Source organism: Equus caballus, chromosome 17 (genome assembly GCF_041296265.1).
Source record: "Equus caballus isolate H_3958 breed thoroughbred chromosome 17, TB-T2T, whole genome shotgun sequence".
In the NCBI taxonomy this organism is placed as follows: Eukaryota; Metazoa; Chordata; class Mammalia; order Perissodactyla; family Equidae; genus Equus; species Equus caballus.
Window position 1 is genome coordinate 44495645 of NC_091700.1, and position 18135 is coordinate 44513779.

The window sequence follows — 18135 nt, forward strand, 5'->3', positions numbered from 1 at the left end:
GGACCTACTTTTCCACCCCAATCCCACACCCACCCAACCCAATTTATCTCACAGAAATACCAGCGAGTCTGCCCCGTTCCCCTCTATAAATCCTTAGCAATTTTTTTCATGTTGCTCAAGCAATCAACCTCTAAGTCTAGCATTCAAAAAGCACAGAGAATGGTCAGATGGATTTTCTAGAGTTAACTGCCTCCCATTCCTTTGGTCTCATCACCTCTTTGACCTTGTCAGAAAATGCCTCTTTATCTTCTTCCTTAGGATGTTTGTCCTGCGTTCTCAACGACACTGTGCTTAATGCAACAATCCTCAGCTCCAGACCTGCCTGACAGCACAGCGTCCTCTGTCCATACATACGTGTACTTCTTAACAAGATCTTTTGTGTGGACACAGCTGTCTTGGCCCTGGGTATATATTGACACAGATTTACAGAATCACTGTTGGAAGGTTCTGCTTACCCATTTAGATGGTCCTCTTCGAGTGCCTTTAACGAGCAGAACGCTTGTCCATTAGAGGGCAGGATGGAGAAGCCTGGGCTCTGACGACCAGGGGACACCTGGTCATGACCAGGCAACTCATCTCAGCCCTGGCAACTCCCCTCTGGTCTGAGAGCTTTTTACATGGAAGAAAAATAAATTTCTGTCTTGTTTAGGCCACTGCTACTTGATTTTTCTGTTATATGCAGCCAAACTTAATCCTATCTGACCATTTTTGTCTGACGTTAACACAGCTATATTGGCTTTCTTTTCACTTATATTTGTGGTACACAAATCAATGTGTGGTGTCACTTTCCGTCCTTTGACCTTCAACCTATGTTTTTTATTTTATTGTGTCTGTAATCATCATATAGTTGGATTTGTAACCTGCCTTTTAGCTATCTAGTTCATTAATATTGATTGTGACTGCAGGCATATTTGGGTTTATTTCTACTCTGTCATTTGGGGCCTGCCCCTTACTCTGCTGCTTCTCTCCACTCCACTTCCGTCACTTTTGGAAGAGACTTTTTAACTTCATATTTTCTTCTTTACTGGCTTGAAAGCAATAGACTCTCTTTTCTTTACACTAAAATTTTCACATTTGCATTTAACACAGTTGAAAATAAATCAATATCTCTACCTTTCTCCAAAACAGTACAAGGAACTAGAATATTTGAACTCCCATGATGCCTTCTCATCTTGTGCGATAAATGGCCAGTAATTTATTTCCACTATACTTTTTTCTTAGCAACCTCTACCTCAAATTAGACATTAATGTCATCATCCTACAGCCGATGTTCATTCGGATATGCCCACACAGTTATGTCTTTATTTCTTGGCCATTCTATTTTGAATTTTAGAACTTCCTTCTCCCTGAAATATGTAAATCAGTGAATGTGAGCTGATGGTTTCAGTTTTTATCTCAAAATATTAATAGTTATTTTCTCTTGGTGCTTTACAGAGATACTCCACTGTCTGTTGGCTTCTGACTGTACTGTTGAGAAGTCTGCTGTCAACGTAATTGACTTTTTTTCTTTTTTTGTGTGTAATCTGTCTTCACTTTTAGGATTACCTTTGTCTTCATCTGCAGCTTCACTGCAGATATAGATATATGTTTACTTATGCTGCTTGAAATTTGTTGTGCTTCCTGACTTTGAGCATTCAAATGCTTTCTCAATTCTGGAAAGTTCTCAATCACTATCTCTTTATATATTGCCTCTCCTTTATTATATTTTCTCTCCTCTTAATAGTCACACTAAGAGGATAAATAAATACTTGAAAAGCTTCCTGCCAGTTCAGATCAAGTCTTGCTACCAAATAAGTTGCAAAATAACTTTCAGTCTTCAAGTTTCAGAGCTTATTTTATAATAATATTTTATAATTGTGCATAGGAAATTCCTGTATGGTTGAGTGTAACCCCAGGGAATCTGTGAGGCCTGAGTGGTGGGTACATTCCTGCAGTAAGGAATTGCTTTTTCTTTTCTCTGGTAGCCTGGAGTGTGACCAACCTGAGACACTGTAAGTAAATATTCTTCATCTTGGGCTTTCCCAGACCACACTTGTAGTAGAAAGTCAAATCATAAATCTGTGGAAGATGAGACCTGTAGCGACAAAATCGCAGAAGATAATGTTTTCCTATCTACCCTCGGCCAAGGATGACTAGTTTCCTCGTCATCTCCCTTTGCAGACAGGCTGATTTTTCCCTCTATCCTCCCAATGAAGATACAGCCCTTTACAGATCCTGGCTTTGTGCAGAGATTTCAGATCCAACTCAGGACCCACCTTGAATATGTCCATGTACTTGTCTCCATCACAGGGAGCTCATTAATACACCATCTTGTGGTCAAGAAGGTGGATGAATGCTCCCAGTACAGCCATGGCTTCACTTTCATCTTATCTTTCTGGTCTCCAGCTCCTTCTCAGAGATCCTGGGGATTTCCTTATTTTCTTATGATACCCAAAGCATTTAAATGTATATGTCTATTTTTTTAAGCATTTCTAGGCATGTCATTGAGGGAGGGTTTCCGGGGATGTAAATACTTCAGTTCCCTCTTGGGAGTCTGGCTGGGATAATTCTGAGGTGTGAGATGTTCTATACCATTTCCCAGAGTTTCCTCCAGGATTGAGCTTCAGTCTTTCACTGTGGAGCTGGTTGAAGAATGCACCCCCTGTTGGCCACCTCCTCTTTCCAGCGGCACCTCCCAATCTCCCTGCGAGCTCCCTGTGCCCACCAAATACCTAAGGGCCTTTATCCTTATTTCAGGCCTTTCTCCTTCTTTTCCATATTGCCCACCTAATACCACATGATTCTAGGAACTGGAACAAGCTTCTAGGTGCTTCTAGAGGAGGCTTCTAACACATCCTGTTAAGTGCCTGTCCAGTGAACTCCACTTTTTCTTTCAGCAAACAATACTATCCTGGGAAAAATGCACATACTCTAACATTAGCAAGGGAAAAAAAGCCAGTAGATAAAGTTGTACTATGTAAAAATACATAGGAATATCTCAAAGAAAATATTTCCAAAGTTTAGCAGTTCCCAAGTAGGTAGGATTACAGGTGATCTTCCCCAACCTGTTTATAGTTTTCGAAGTTTCTGTGATGAACCTGTATCGCTTTGATAGACAGAGAGAAAAATTCCACAATTAAAAAAAAAAAGCAGTATTTTATTAAATTGGGAGAGAGAAATGGCAAGGAATCTGGAGGCTTCTCCCCAGACCTCATGTCAAGTGAGGCATTATTCCTTGCCACTGTGTCTGTTTTGTAATCTCTTTTTTTCTTCTCTCGTTGCGCTGGCCTTCATCTGACTTAGCTGGCGTTTCAACTAGTCCCCATATGCTCAGCTTATTGGGTTTTATCACACCAATATGCTTTCTTTCGTAACTCTAAACATCCTAACTGTTGTCGAGGACATTTTTCTTTAACTCTAGAAACTTCAGTTGGGTCAGCTCTGCTGGGAAGCCCATTGGTACAGTGAAAAGGACACAGGCCTGACATAGCTGAACTTGACTGCCTCCCTCTCTGTTACCTGCTGTGACCTTGGACAAGTTACCTGAATACTCTGCATCTCAGCTTCTCTTTATTAGTTTGCACTCTTAGAAGCGATAAGAAGCCCAGCTCGAATTGATGTGATGCAAATCATAGCCTCTTGGAAGTCCTCAGGGAAGGTTTGACTACACAGCTTCAGAAATACAGAGTTCTTTTACTACTGGCCCCAGAATGCAAACACCAGGGTTTGCTTTGCTGTCTCTTGTCCCTACTTCTTTCTGCATGTCAGGTTTATCTTCTACATCTTTTCCAAGTTTTACATCTTTCATCTTCAGTCACCTGGGAAAGAATCAAGATCCTGGGGAAGAGACTTATTGGTCGATTGTGAATAAAGTGGCTGCTTCTGAACCAATAGACAATAGCCAGGTGTGCAGCATCAGGTAAGAACCACAAAAATCTCATGGTATATGAGGCAGGGTTAGTTCCTAGATGCATGTGGTATTAGGTGGGCAACCCTGTAAGTGCCCACTCCAAGTCCCTTCCTGATAGCATTTTGGTAAGAATTTTTGAGAAAATGTGTGTAAAGTTCATTGATTCTTCTAACTGGCATCTCTTCAGTGCCTACTACATGATAAGCACTGTCCTAGGCAATGGAGAATCAACAAAGAACAAAATCGAACAAGCAGCCTTGTTTTAACGGAACTTATAGTTCAGAAAAAACACTTGACCCACAGTAGCCACTCAGTAAAGACTGACCATTCAGGTGGTCCATTAGTGTGTGCATGTGGGGAGTAAGATAGTGGTTTAGAGTGGAACCCGGCTATACACACATGTCCCATGCTCAGGGAGTACCAGTTACAAAGATAACTCCCTGAGTTCATACGACCCAGACCAGTCTCCATGGACCTGATCTCTGCCAGCTGACCTCCTTGTGTGGAAGACAGGAAGATTAGATAAACAGCCCCCTGGGGTCATTGCTGCCTGGATCTCTCAGCCTCACCCAGGAAGAACTAGAAAGCCCCAGATGCAGCTGTTGGCCAGAACTCAGTCCCTGGGACAATCTCCAGCTGTGGCCAGTGCCACATGGCTGAACTGCATGGATGAGCATCCCCTGCGGGGCTCCCCCCAGTGCTCCTGCTCCTGCTGCCATCCCTCCCCCCTTTGCCCTCCACATGTTCCCACTTTCTACAGCCAACATGCAATGCTAAGTGTCTGTGAAGTGCTGGATTTCTGTTATGTGCACAAGGCTAAGATGACTAAGATTTTGGAGCTGGGCACAGCAGCAGCATTCCCAATTAGAACATATGGGCCACGCAGGGCTTCTTGACTCGGCAGTCACAAATCTTAAATGAAGGGCTGTGACACTGTCCCTGTAGTCCCTGCTCGGGCTATAGGACTCCGGGGCTTGTGTGCTGTGTGTGCAGGTTGGGGAAAGAAGACAGGAACAGTCCGTGACTATTTTCACTTGAATTCCTCAAGGCAGCTACTCTTCTACCAGAAGGAGGCTGGACCTGGGGGGAAAGCGATAACACTGGTCTGGCTCTATCGGAGGGAGGCGTAATCAAGGCAGCCACTTCAGTCTCTGAGTGTCAGATTCCACAGGAGGCAGTTGCGGAGGGAGGACCAGACCCTGCGGTTTCACAACATACCCTCAGCCCTTAAGGCTTCCTCAGAGACGCTCTGGAGCCACCATTCAAGGGATAGGTGGGGGATCCCGAGTCTACACCTCTGCCCCTCCCCCCTCCCCACCATAGCAACTCTGCCTTTAACTGCTCTATGTTCTGTGGGTCCAGGTAAGATTTAGTTTGGAAAAAAAATTGTCCTGAGGTATGAATATATATATATATATATATATATATATTTCATTTCCCTAATTTTATGTATATATTCATTCTCCTGATTTTACACACACATATATACATCCATACATATTTTAGGTATAGACATATGTATACACACACACACACATATATATTTACACTAGATGATTGCTACAATCTGTTTCAGCAACGACACCTATAGTTTCTTTTGTGACCACAGTCAAACTTTGCACCAGACAGGTTAAGTCAATCAGAAGAAGGTTTGTACAAATTCCAAGTTTTAATGGCTGTTAAATAATAAAAGGGAGGATATTTGCACTATGTACATTCTGTCCACTTATGGTACTGTCAGCTGGGCATGCATGTTTTATTGCACATATAAACAGTGTACAAGGATCTGGAAGACGTCTTAGCCATACAAGGACTGCATTTAAAAGGAAAAAAGCCATTTTACAAAATATTGAAGCCATTTGTATTATACAGCCAACTTCAAGAAAATACTGAAAATTAATATCAAAAGAAATATTTTAATTTTGAAAAAAATCTCTCAAAACAAGGATTACAGAGCTTCATGTTGACATATATACATGTAAAAAAATAGTTCAGGACCCTGCATTCTGAATGCCCATCAAGGGGCAGCAATCGAAATTCCTATCTCTATAGTCAACCTTTGAATGTTGCTTACATGGAATACGCTCTTTGTTCAAAATGTCTTTCTTCTTTACACCATTACGTGATTTGACCAAACAGGCATTTATGCAGTACAGGAAAATATTAAAATATATTTTAAGTTAGGTTAAAGTGCACAGTACATTTGATAGAAAATAGCTGCTAGCTGCCAATCCAAATGACCATTTTCAGTCACCCCTCCCTCTTGCCTAGAGCTGGGGGCAGCGTTGGCATTGGCTGGTGTTAGTCTGTGTTCAATGTACACCGTCCTCCTGGTGTCTTTTCTTTTGTGTCTACCTTTATATTTGTCTGACAAATTGTGGCTGCTGCTCTCTAAAACTTATAATGGCTTTTCACAGAGGTGAGGATGCAGTCAGCATCTACAAGACTTTGAAAGATGAGTGATGGGGAGATCTGTAACAGTAGGGCCAATGCACACGCGTGCACCTGCCTAAAACAGGCTGTTGTGTCTGTGAAGCCTACGTGAATCTCTCAGACCCACACGGCTCCCTTTCCTTCGCTGGCTATTCTCTAGTCATTCTTTTGTTTGAACTTGCTCCTTCCTAGGCCACTCAGCCTCACAAGGGTCACTTACTTAACCTTCTCCTGAGCCCGCCTTGGTGTGGCATGCAGTTGCCCCACCAATTTACAGACTCACTTCTGCGGTTTCACACCAGAGACCATGAATCGTGCAGTGTTTTATGGACTACTCTGAAAGCCACCAAGTAAGTTACAATAAAACGATCATGTCTGCATCTCAGAATCATTTCCTCTTCTAAGTGGCAGTTGAAGAAAGTGCTGGTTTCCTGATCCAGGTCCTACATGCCTTAAGTAATTCTTGATCACTCTCAGTTGAAGCTGCCCTTAAAAAACTTTTTGGTTAAACAATAAACTTTTTATCATCTCCACTTTCCTATACCATTTCCTTATTATCTACCTTTGGTGCTAGACTTTCTTTAATTACTCAAGTCACAGTGCAAAATTATACTTCAAGACACTTCAAGACACATGATGCTAACACTTATTACTTCTTTGTGTTAAAATGTGAATGTTTTGTGCATAGCAAAATAAGTATGAATCCAAAAATATACTTGTTCACATTTTATCTTCAAGTTTAATATGTCTTTTTTTTTCCATCACAGCTATTTACAAGTAACTTTGGGGTGCTCTCTTGATTTCAGTCAGTTCATTATATCAGAGGACAACAGGGCTGATGGAATGTAGGAAACCGGATGGAATGCAGAACTATGAATAAGACCAATGTCCCATAAACCAAAGTGTAAATAATGCCTCCCCAGAAAACAGTTCCTGTCACAGAAGCACCTGTTTTTTGTTTAATTTTTTTCTGAGTCATGTACACCAGAAAACATGATTACTGAGACCTAGAACTACTTGCACACCAAAGAGGATAGAAAATAACTCAATATTTATAATATTAAAATAAAGTGTTTAACCACAAAAAAGCAGTAATAAAATAGTTTCCTAATTTACAATTTGCATCCAAAGGATGAATAACAACTCACTAATAAATAATATTTATATAAATATTTTGCATGTCGAAAATAGTTTTTTAAAAGGCAATGGTCTCAAGAAACTTCTTGAAAAATTTGGTGGTGAAAAACCTGACTGAGTCCCCCTCCCCCCACTAAATACACAATGAGTCTGGTTTTAATAAAACAAATGCATCTTGCTGTAAGACGGTTGTGCTTGGTGTTTGGTAATGGCAGTGGGTGAGCGTGGAAGGGATGACGGAGGTTGTACAAGGCATTGATGTGCTGTTCGGTTCTTCATGGCCAGCTCCCTCACTGGTTTTACGATAAATACCTGTCACGTCTTAACGTCAGTTAAGGTCAGTTCTGAAAGGTGGAAAATCTCTTATGTCCTTCCTTCAATTCAACTAGAGTCGGGGAACTGACAGGCAGTGAGTGGCTGGGGGGGACAGGTGCCGAGAGCAGAGTTCAGGATCTCTGATGGGAGAAGAGTCTGAGCTGACCCAAAGGAGAGGAGTTGCTTTCATGTGAACAGAGCCTTCGTTACACTTATGTCTAGTAACGCTTGAACGGTCATGCCCACTTTGACCAGGCCTTTCTCTTCAAGGATGTGATGTGGTAGGCACAGCTTTCCCTAAAAAGAAGAAGAACAAAACATTGATTTTTTAGATGACCGGAATCTAATCATAAAGTCTTGCAACACCACTGACAGGAGTCAAGTAGAGCTCTGTCGTATGCCTGTCTGATCACCTCAGACGGTGCTCCCTCCCTTGCTTTCCACCCATTGCAAAGATCTTTTCTGTGTCTGCAGAGAAAAGAATGACTTTCCACAAGTGAGAGATGTTCCAAAGATCCTGAAATTTGCAAAAGATCTAAACATTTTTAAAAGTTTTACACTAAATAACTGAGCTACACAGAGTCGGTTGGAAACCACACACCAAGGACATATTAGCTTACATTATTACAAAGCAAAATTACAAATAGCCTCTCACACATTTTAAAGGAACTCAAATACTCATTTATATAGACCACACATTCTTCTACTGACCATAAACTTTGGTTTAATTCATTTTATTTCCTGTGATCTCTGGAAAGGAAGCCTGCTGTGGACTGGTATCCTTTCTTCACGGTTTATGAACAGCCTTGTAAATAAGTCATTTTAACCATAGCCTTTACTAGCCTCTCTTTTAAGACTCTTTTATAAAAGTGTCAAAGACACAAATGTCCTGCTACTTTCTCATGCTGTATTTTTGCTCTTGAGAATGTCCAGCACATACTAGTCGAGGAAAAAAGTCAATGCGAGTCACTCTCTGAGGGCAGCACCTTGCACACTCAACCCAACAGTTTACACAAGAACATGATGAAACAATTTTACTCCTTTGTCATTTGACCCTGGTCTGATATAGGGGAACCTCCTTCCAGGGTGTGTCTCCTTGGCTGGGAAAAGACTCCCTGGCAAGCACTCCCTCTTGTCTACACGATGAGAGTGTGTTCTCCACAGCCCAACAACCGCTGTCTTTAAGGAGAGTTTAAGTGGGATCTGCTTCCAGCCCCAGGTGATGGACACAGTGTTTAAGTGAAGCTAATCAGGGCCTTTGGACAGAACTGCTTCTCTTGGTGTGACTCTTGCTTGAGGAACCAGATCTTCCTGCTGCCTCAGTGAAGGACTCTCCATAAGTTACCACAAACACAGGCATTCTTCTCTTAAAAAGATCTTTCAAGGACAAAGCATGACATTTCCAATAACCTGTTCCACTACCTCCAAATGTCAGTAGGTTCTACGTTTCCAGCATCTTGCTATCCCCTCTTCCTCCCACTTCCCTAACTTGTGGCGAATTTAGAGTGTCTCAGACTCTGATTCCAGACCTTATGAAATGGCCACATGTCAACATAAGACAGCCCATTCTTTAAAGAGCAATTTTAACCATTATTTCAAGTGGCTGCTGTGTATCATTCTGTGCACAGAATGTCACTGCATCATCTTGTCATCAATGGTATTTTAGGGGGGCATGAAGTTTATGCTGCTTGTCAACATACTAGCCAAATGTCAACCTGAGAAACGGATGGAAAGTTCTGTCTGGGTTGTGAGTCATGAGCCATGCACGAGGCAAGGATGGACGGTGCTTCCTCCTTGTGCCACAGCCAGGTGTCAGTGTGTATCTTCCCGACACCATCTGCCACGGGCTTGTGAAACAACCTGAATCACATTTCATTGCTAAGCTGATTCCATGCGGGCAGGGACATGTTTTCCTCATTTTTAGGGCTCCTGCAGCACCCAAGTCCATATCCAGCTTGGTAGGAAATTATAAATGACTACTAATTACGCTTAAGCTCCTGGTACAAGACATTACTTAGGGGAAAAATAAATCTTCACTTTATACCATATACTAAAATCAGTTCAAAATGAAGTAAAGAGTTAAATGTTAAAAAAGCCCAAAACACCCTTCCCAATAAAATATAGATGAATATTTAATATTTTCTCTGATAAATGGATGGGGAAGGATTTTCTAAGCTAAAAAAAGGTTAAAAAATCACAAAGGAAAAAATAAAATCAATTGATTGCCTAAAAGTTTAAAGCTTCCATGTGTCAAAAAAACCCAAATTAATTAAAAGATAAACAACAAACTGTAAAAAAGTATTTGCATCAAATTACAAAGGGTTTTATATGACACATAAGCTCAACAAATCAGTGAGAAAAACACTGAGATGCCAATCGAACACTGGGCGAGGATCTTGAATGGAAATTTAGCAAGGGATTTGCCTGAGGCATTTTGAACAAGACATTTTGCTTTTCGATCTCAGTGTTTACTTACGTTTAGTCCCAAATGTTCCCGAATTCTGGTACTAATATTTGCACAGAGCCTAAACGCTGTGTACAACATGGTTTTTATGGGGCTAGGTGACCCATCCTGAGTCCTGCTTGAGAGGCAACATGTTTTCATTAGTGACAGCCCCAGTCCCATTGACGAGTGGTGGCTCAGTGGTCTGCAGAGCTGAGGTTCCAAGCTAGTCATGGTCAGGAAGGGCTGCGGCTCCAGCAAGACAGGGATGGGAAGGTAATGAGGCCTCAGCCTTCTGCTAACAGGATGTTTGGAGATGTCACACACTGAATTAGCTTAAGGTCATCCTTTCTCCCAGGCATCTCACCTTCCTGGTCTCCTCATTCCTAAACCAGGTGCAGAGTCCGAGATTTTCCCTTCCGCCCTTACAGCTGGTGATGAGGAGTAAACAGAAGACATGAAAAGGTACCCTTTCAACCTTTCTGCCTTTATCTTTTTTTCAGACCCCCCAAGAAGCCCAGTCGTGCCTCCAGATTACTTTTGATGAGGTTGGAGGTACCTAAGAAGACTAGCCTAAGATAATAAAAATCTTAAAAAAAATGGCAGTTCTGGTTATTCCATCACAGGACTGGGATGCAGACTGATAGGCGCTGGTGAACAGGATGAGCAAGGAGAGCCTGCCAGAAATGAGGAGGGGTATTGTGGATGGCCAGAAGGCCACTGCCTATCACACTAGTCCTGTCACTGCATATCCCACAGCAGAGGGAAGCCCTGAAATGAGCTAGAGGTTGGGATGGGGAAGGAACTGCTATAGATTTATAGCTGGATGAGAAATGACAGAGAAGGGCCCCCTACCTTGTATATAAAGGATTAAAGCAGAGATGGCTGTACATTTACACTGACTTCAAATGCATTTAAATTTCATTGTTAGAGGATCTTAGTGGCTTTCACTGAGAATGTGGCAGCAGACTATTCTAGTACACCCATGAGCCCCTTTTAGTTGTGTTTCTTTTTAAGGCACAGAGCAGGGTCTGTCTACAAAGTAGTATCTTGCATAAAAATAATGCTTCTGATTCCCTCTGGAGAACTCATGCTTTGCATTGCTTCTCTGATGGTGGAATCAATGATTCCCTCATATCCCCTCACCCTCTCCTCTTCTGAGCCACACCAAACAAGGCTGGAAAAGGCAGGCAAGCCATAAAGACTAAATCTTAACCCTGAAAGACTTCTGAGGCCCTCCCACATGCCTGGCACCAATGCTACAGATTTCTGTTGCTTATTTCATCATGACAACCTTGCCATGGAGATATAATATCTCTATTTTACAGATGAGAAAACTGAGATGTAGAGAGTTTAAGTAACTTTGCTAACTTCACACAGCTGGTAAGTACTGGAACCAGGATTTGAACACGTTTCATCTTAGACTTGGGCTCCTTCCACATTATGCTGCTTTCCATAAAGGCCTTGATCTACGAGCAGGTCTGTTTCCTCTGTGCCCAGCAGACAGGAAGAGACCCCTGGACCCTCGGAGTCCTATCCAGGTAAGTCCCATCAAATTCAACGTCAGGTGGAGATCAGAGAACCCTCAACTTGGTGAAAGGTGTTAGCTCTGCCACTCAGCTCATTTGGCTTCTCTGTGTAGCGAGGGACAGACATCTTGTTTTGGCAGAAAACGCCTCGCGGCAGTGGCAGATCACCGCCACTGCCTGCCTCCCCTCTTTCTATAGTTTCTTATGCTCCCAAACAGTCACAGGCTTACTTCCAGGCCAGCTGCTGAACAAAAGGAAGTCCCTCAGGTCAGCACATTTCATTTTGTTCAGTCTGTTTCTAAAATGTCAAGTCCTGGCACTAAACTGATCTGCCACTAAACAAACTGTCTGCATTATTTTAACCTCAGAGAGCTTCAAGTTCTTGCTCTGCCAGCTGGGCACTCTGAGAGTCCATTTCTACCAGTGTAACATGGAGACCATGTCAAACTCCTACAGACCAGGAGGATTTCTTGTCACTCTTCATTTGATGCTCTGCTTTCCAGCCATGTTACCTTCCAGTCCTTCTTTTCTCTAGAACACTTCGTTCTCCACACACATCTACCCCTTCTTTCACCTCCCTAACCCGTGCCCCCTTCATCTGGCCCTTCCCACGCATCTCTTAGGTCTACGTATAAACATCACGTTCCAGGAAGGCTTCACAGACCATCGCTCCCCATAGGGTCAGGTCTTCGGTCCATGTATTTTAAAGAATCTTGTTTCCGATCAACTACAGGTCCTTATCACACTGAATTCCTCTCTTTTTGTCCACTAGAGCCACTAGATCAGGAATCCAAAAACTACAGCCTGCAGGTCAATCCAGCCCAAAGCCCGTTTTTGTAAAAGTTCTGTTGGAACACAGCCACATCCATTCATTTACAAATCGCCTATGGCTGCTTTCACACTACAACAGCAGAGTCGAACAGTCATAACAGACACTGTATGGCCCACAAAGCCTAAAATGTTTACTATCTGGCACTTTACAGGAAAAGTTTGCCAACTCCTGGTCTAGAAGGCAAATTTTTGAAGACACGGTTACATCTCATGGTCACCTTTTTCTCCCCAAGGCCTACCACGGGGCCTCGCACAACGAGTGCTCATTCCATATTTGAGGAATGAATGAATGAACCCAAGTGTAAACAAAAACACAGTGAAAAGCCAAGGAACTAGAGCCTGACAGTCTTAAAGAAGGAAAAAAGGGCACATTCTATGTACCTAACTGATTATTTATCAAGAACTAATTTCAAAATCTGAAGCCTAATTTTAACAACTTAATCTCCTGAAATAAAATCACATTAAGATATTTTTCACCTAATTCAAAATCACTTCAGGCTCCTGAAATTTTAATCCATTGTTTGTTACTTTTACCATGTAGTTGAAACATCCTTTGTCCTTATGACTTCTTGCCCTTATGACAGGGACCAGCACGGATTTTAGAGAGAGGACTCTAGCCACCCTGCACTAAATTTAATTTCTTACTCACAAGTAAATAGCATCAAGAGATCAAGTCCCTTTCTTTCTCTACTCTCATTGATGAAATTCCTACTCAGCTGTCTTACTTTTGAATTCTGAGGAGCCCCTTTCCACCCTTTCGTAAGTGTATCTCCCCAAGGATGGCGAGCTGCCTAGGATCCACAAATCCGTAAATAGAAAGAACTAATAGATAATACTTAGTTGTCATATATTTTGGAAATCCTGACATTGAGTGGAAAGTTGCCACCAACTGGAAGAACCAGAGAAAGGAGAACTTTCTATTTCAAATGGACTTTTTGATTTTAAAAAGAAAATGTAAATAAAGACGTAGTTCTTCTTATCAGATATTGGAAGGAAGTACTGAAAAGGGGGGTTTTCTTGTGAGAGGAAGGAGATTTAGAATGCACGTATAAATCACACAGCTAAATTCCTGACCACCTTTCAGATGACAACCACGTCCACCAGGGGTCCCTGGTCTCACTGGAACAGCAGGCGTCGCACTGGCATGTGAGTTGGTGCATGGGGACCTTAGGGAAGAACCAGGGAGAGGCTTAATATTCTGAGTAGAAACCAACAGTTTGATAACGGGCAAGAAGGTTCATTCAAAGTTTTGCCTCAGGGTCTGCATTAATTGTGTTCTGCTAGTTACCATACTACCTGATGAAAAAATCCCATCCAACAGATCCCAAGAGGAGCAGCACATTAGGGCACAGAGACATTAATGACACGAGAAATGAAAGTGCATCCAAAGAATCCTTCGGTGCCAGAGTTGAAACACGAAAGTCGCTAGAGAACAATGACAAGTCAACACTGAAAATTAAATCTGATCTCACATAATTGTTCTACACAGTTTTTATTGATAGAATTTTCTTTCAAGTGGCCACCCAGTAAGTCATCTCTCTTCTTCCCCATTGCCCCCCATAAAGAAGAAAATAAAACAAACAGTGGTGACCATTAAAGAGAAGCCTCAATGCACCACAGAGCTGGAGGGAAATGCTGAGCACTGCTGTGAGTACACACAAATCAACGTATTCATGGCCCAATAAAAACTTGGACTAATCACCCAAAATGTGTTTATTAAGCAATTTATGGCTCAGGGTGCTCGTATGACATTGTACAAAGGGATTTTATTGTGTTACAGATCAAGGAGTACAAGATAGCACCAAAGGCAATCAGTACATCTGTGGGTTATTTATACACAACTGAGGTTAACTAGCTAACTTCCATATACCCTGCATTTCACCAATCAACACAAAATCAGGAGGAAAAAGCTCAGTTAACTCAAGATATTATCATATAAAGAATGTTTCCTGTTTTAGAATCTGATCTGATTCAGCAACAAAGAATCTTTATAAATATACTCTTCTAACTATGTGGGTTTTCCATATTGTCAAGTCCCCTGGATTCATGGAAATGTTCAGAAAAATAAAATTATCTTCGTAGTAGCCATCTGTGAAGACTGTCTGCATCTCAGTAAACTAGACATGTATCTTGAGGAAGTTAACTCCATCATCTCCCCAACTTAACAAACAATATCTGGCAACGAGATGTAGATTGAAGCATAGAGACTGACTTAATCTTGGAGCAGGGCCTTCTCGTATTGGAAAAAGACATTCCAGAACCAGGAATATCTTGGCCTAGATAAGATTCTAATTTTTTTTTCTTTTAATTACAAATTGATTACATTGTTCCAAAAGCAGATACAGTTAATATATAATCCTTTAAGCTTATTTAAAAATAAAAGCGGCTTGCTAATGTTACTGGAAATCAAAGGTTACATGGAAATTTTGAGTCATTAGAGAAACTACATTCTTCCAAAATAAGAGAAATCTTACTGGCTCCTGCCATAGCAACCCAAGCACCAGGACCAAGAATGTTCCATGACTCATGGCTTTATTTGAAAATGAACACAGTCAAATCCAATACATTCTGGACCTGCAGTTATGATGTGATGCAGCAAAAAAGCAAAACAACCCATTACACTATTTAAAAATAGAAATCCCTTCTAGAAAACGTTTTTGCTAAGAGCTTTGGAGTAGACCAAACAAGGAGTAAGAAGTAAAAATACTATACGGACAGTGGTGTGCAAGTGAGTCCTCCAGGAGGCTCTCTAACAGCGATGGCCCCTTGCTCCACCAGCTCCCCAGCGCCCCTTCTGCACCCCTTCCTCTCCTGCAGCAGGGCAGAGGGCTGGCTCAGGGGGGAAATGGAGAGCAACCCTCCTGGGTGCCCTTCATGGCTCCCACTGTGGGAAACAGGGAAGAATCCAATCGAGTGGCCAGCAAAGCAGTCATTCTCCAGATGGTATTTTTTAACTTGGTCAATAATGGTATTATTAAAGGCTTTTACAGACCAATTTGGGCCCCAAATGCTAGTTTTCTGTCTCCTCTGCAAGGTGGCCCCTCTACAGCTCAATTGCCCAGTCCTGAATTAGGATTTGACTTAAATACTGACCCAAAGAAAAGATTTCCATATGCTAAATCCCCTCTGCTCCTGTTCTGGAACCTTCCCCCACTCTACCCAGGGCAGCAAAGCTCACTGGGTGAGAGCAGAGAGGAACTGCATAGCACTGCTGCTGGCACCATGTGGATGAGGAAGCATGAGGTCTGGACACACTCTGTTGTCAATGTTTTTCAGTAAGTGAGAGAAATCATTTAATGGGAACTGCATTATATTTATAAAGTTTGTGCTTCTGGAAAATCTGATTTGTAAATGTTCAGCTTCAAAACTCAAGAGAGTAGAGATGCCAGGGATGGAAGTGTGCAAGGCAAAGGCTCAGATGGAGGAAGGACCCTGTAAGGGGTCAGGTGACAGAGCAGAGCGTCTGGAAGCGCACGCAGGCCTTACGCGGACAGAGCACTCCAGCGGTAAGTGATATAGATCAGCACTATAAAGAGAATATGGACAAGACAGAAGCTTATAAGGTCCCTGGAGCGGAGGGCAGAAGTTGGTTGTGGGGGTTGCTCCCCGAGTGCCAGCAGAGTGTCAACAGTCTTTCGAATGTGATGAAAATCCAACTGCAGGATGTCATACGGAGAGCAGAGGTCAGCCTATTCCGAGGGCAGCCATTAGAACAGAAAGAGACAGTGCATACAATTAAAAATACACAGAAGAACAGCTGGAAGAAGCACACATTTCTGGTTACTAGCAAACGGCAAGAGTAACCCCTTATTTTTAAGCAGGTATAACCCATTCCACCATCAAAGATTTTTTAATTCTTTACAAAAGAAAAGTAGCATATCTAGCGTGTTCTACGCAAACAGGACAAAGAAATCTTTCACCCAAAATCTCACTATTGAGGAATAGAACGTTCTGCAATGTATATGTCACTCTGGCATTCAAACAGTTTTAATATTCAAGTGGTATCATGTGCTCACCAATGGCATTAAAACAAGAGCTTTTCATTTGGGACTTTTAGGCGTTAACCTTACTAAAGGAAAAAATATAAACTTTAAAGTTGAATGCCCACCTTTCCTCACCATTCTCTTAATGCATTTTTTACTCTGGTCTATGAAGACAATATAAAGTATTTCCCTCTGAAAGGTAATACATACACCTAATTTATCTTCCTTTTAGGGTTACTGATAAACTCTGAGGAATGACAGTTCTGATTATGTCCCTATATGTGTCAAAAATACATTAAATTTCACATTTTTGCAACTACATATACACCAAAAGACTAGAGGAGGCTTCTCAGCCATGTAGTTAGAATAAAGCACATCCCACATAGAGCTGTCATGTAAATTTCTTCACCCCTAAACAGGTATGGTTGGGGGGCACGGACCTCCATGTTTTGGCTTCTTGACAGTCACATGTAAGGAGGCAGAATTCCTACTTCATCAACTAAATGCAAAAATAAGATGCTCTGTCTTCTGAGCTGATGTCTGGATGCCCACCGCTGTCAGGAAGCAAATGGTTTTCTGATACACTGAATTCCTGAACCAGAAATGACCAGGGCTTAAAATTAATGGTGATTATAATTGATATGTCACTATGCAAGAAAAGTTGTGGCTTTGTTCCTAAACGGAACAAGGATTGAAAATATTTGTGACATATTGCATAAATGCAGCTTTATTTCCAAACTAGGCAAAGCATTTTAAAATATATATATAATATATATTTTATAACACACTTTGTTACAATATTGTCCTTTGTTTTAGCCTCACTGCTAAGCAGATGCAAATCACAGAGCAACTGAAAGATGATTCTAAGACTGAGGTTTTTTTCTTGCTTGTTCCCTCTGAAGGTGAGCTTGATGTCTTCAGGTGAGCAGGAATGCTACAATATCAAGTGAGTTGAATAAGATAACCATTTTAATCTCATTTTAATTTTTGAAGAGATACTCTTAACAAAAGATTTTGTTGTTGTTGTTGTTGTTGAGGAAGACTGGCCCTGAGCTAACATCTGTGCCGGTCTTCCTCTATTTTGAATGTGGGACACTGCCACAGCATGGCTTGATGAGCAGTGTATAGGTCCACACCCGAGATGCAAACCCCAGGCCACTAAAGTGGAGTGTGGCAACTTAACCACTATGCCACCAGACTGGCCCCAACAAAAGTTTTTTTAAAGATATTAATAAATCATGTTATATCTATTCAGATCATGCATCTTTTCTCAGTGGATTTGGAGGAACCAACCTACCACTGTTATTTTCCCAAGAATTACAACAGCTACTGGTAGACTGGATTTCATTGGGAGAGAGATGCTGGTCAAGGATTAAAGATTGGGAAACATCTAAGAGAAGAGGTTTCCCATTGCAATAAGAACGATTATTGCAATGTTGTGTTTAACCAGTGAAATCCAAGCCAAGCAGACGTAAGACAGAAGGCATCCGCAAACTGAAATGTGATTTTCACAAAAGTGGTATTTCCTTGTTAAAAGCAAATCATTCTATCTCCAGTCTATATTTTCCTAGAACC

The 18135-nt window shown here is 41.7% G+C and overlaps 1 protein-coding gene across 4 annotated transcripts in view; it reads right to left on the reverse strand.

Moving 5' to 3' along the window:
• Positions 1-5539: 5539 nt before the first annotated feature.
• The window catches only part of LRCH1 (leucine rich repeats and calponin homology domain containing 1), a 191873-nt gene continuing 179277 nt past the window's right edge, over positions 5540-18135 (reverse strand). For 2 of the 4 annotated variants that reach the window (XM_003363227.5, XM_023621596.2), the window contains one exon: positions 5540-8071. In XM_003363227.5, the coding sequence (XP_003363275.1) occupies positions 7961-8071 (111 nt within the window). In that variant the 3' untranslated portion in view covers positions 5540-7960. Of the gene's footprint in view, positions 8072-14323; positions 16267-18135 lie in introns of those variants that run through there. The other 2 variants (XM_001915032.5, XM_003363226.5) reach the window with 2 other exon arrangements.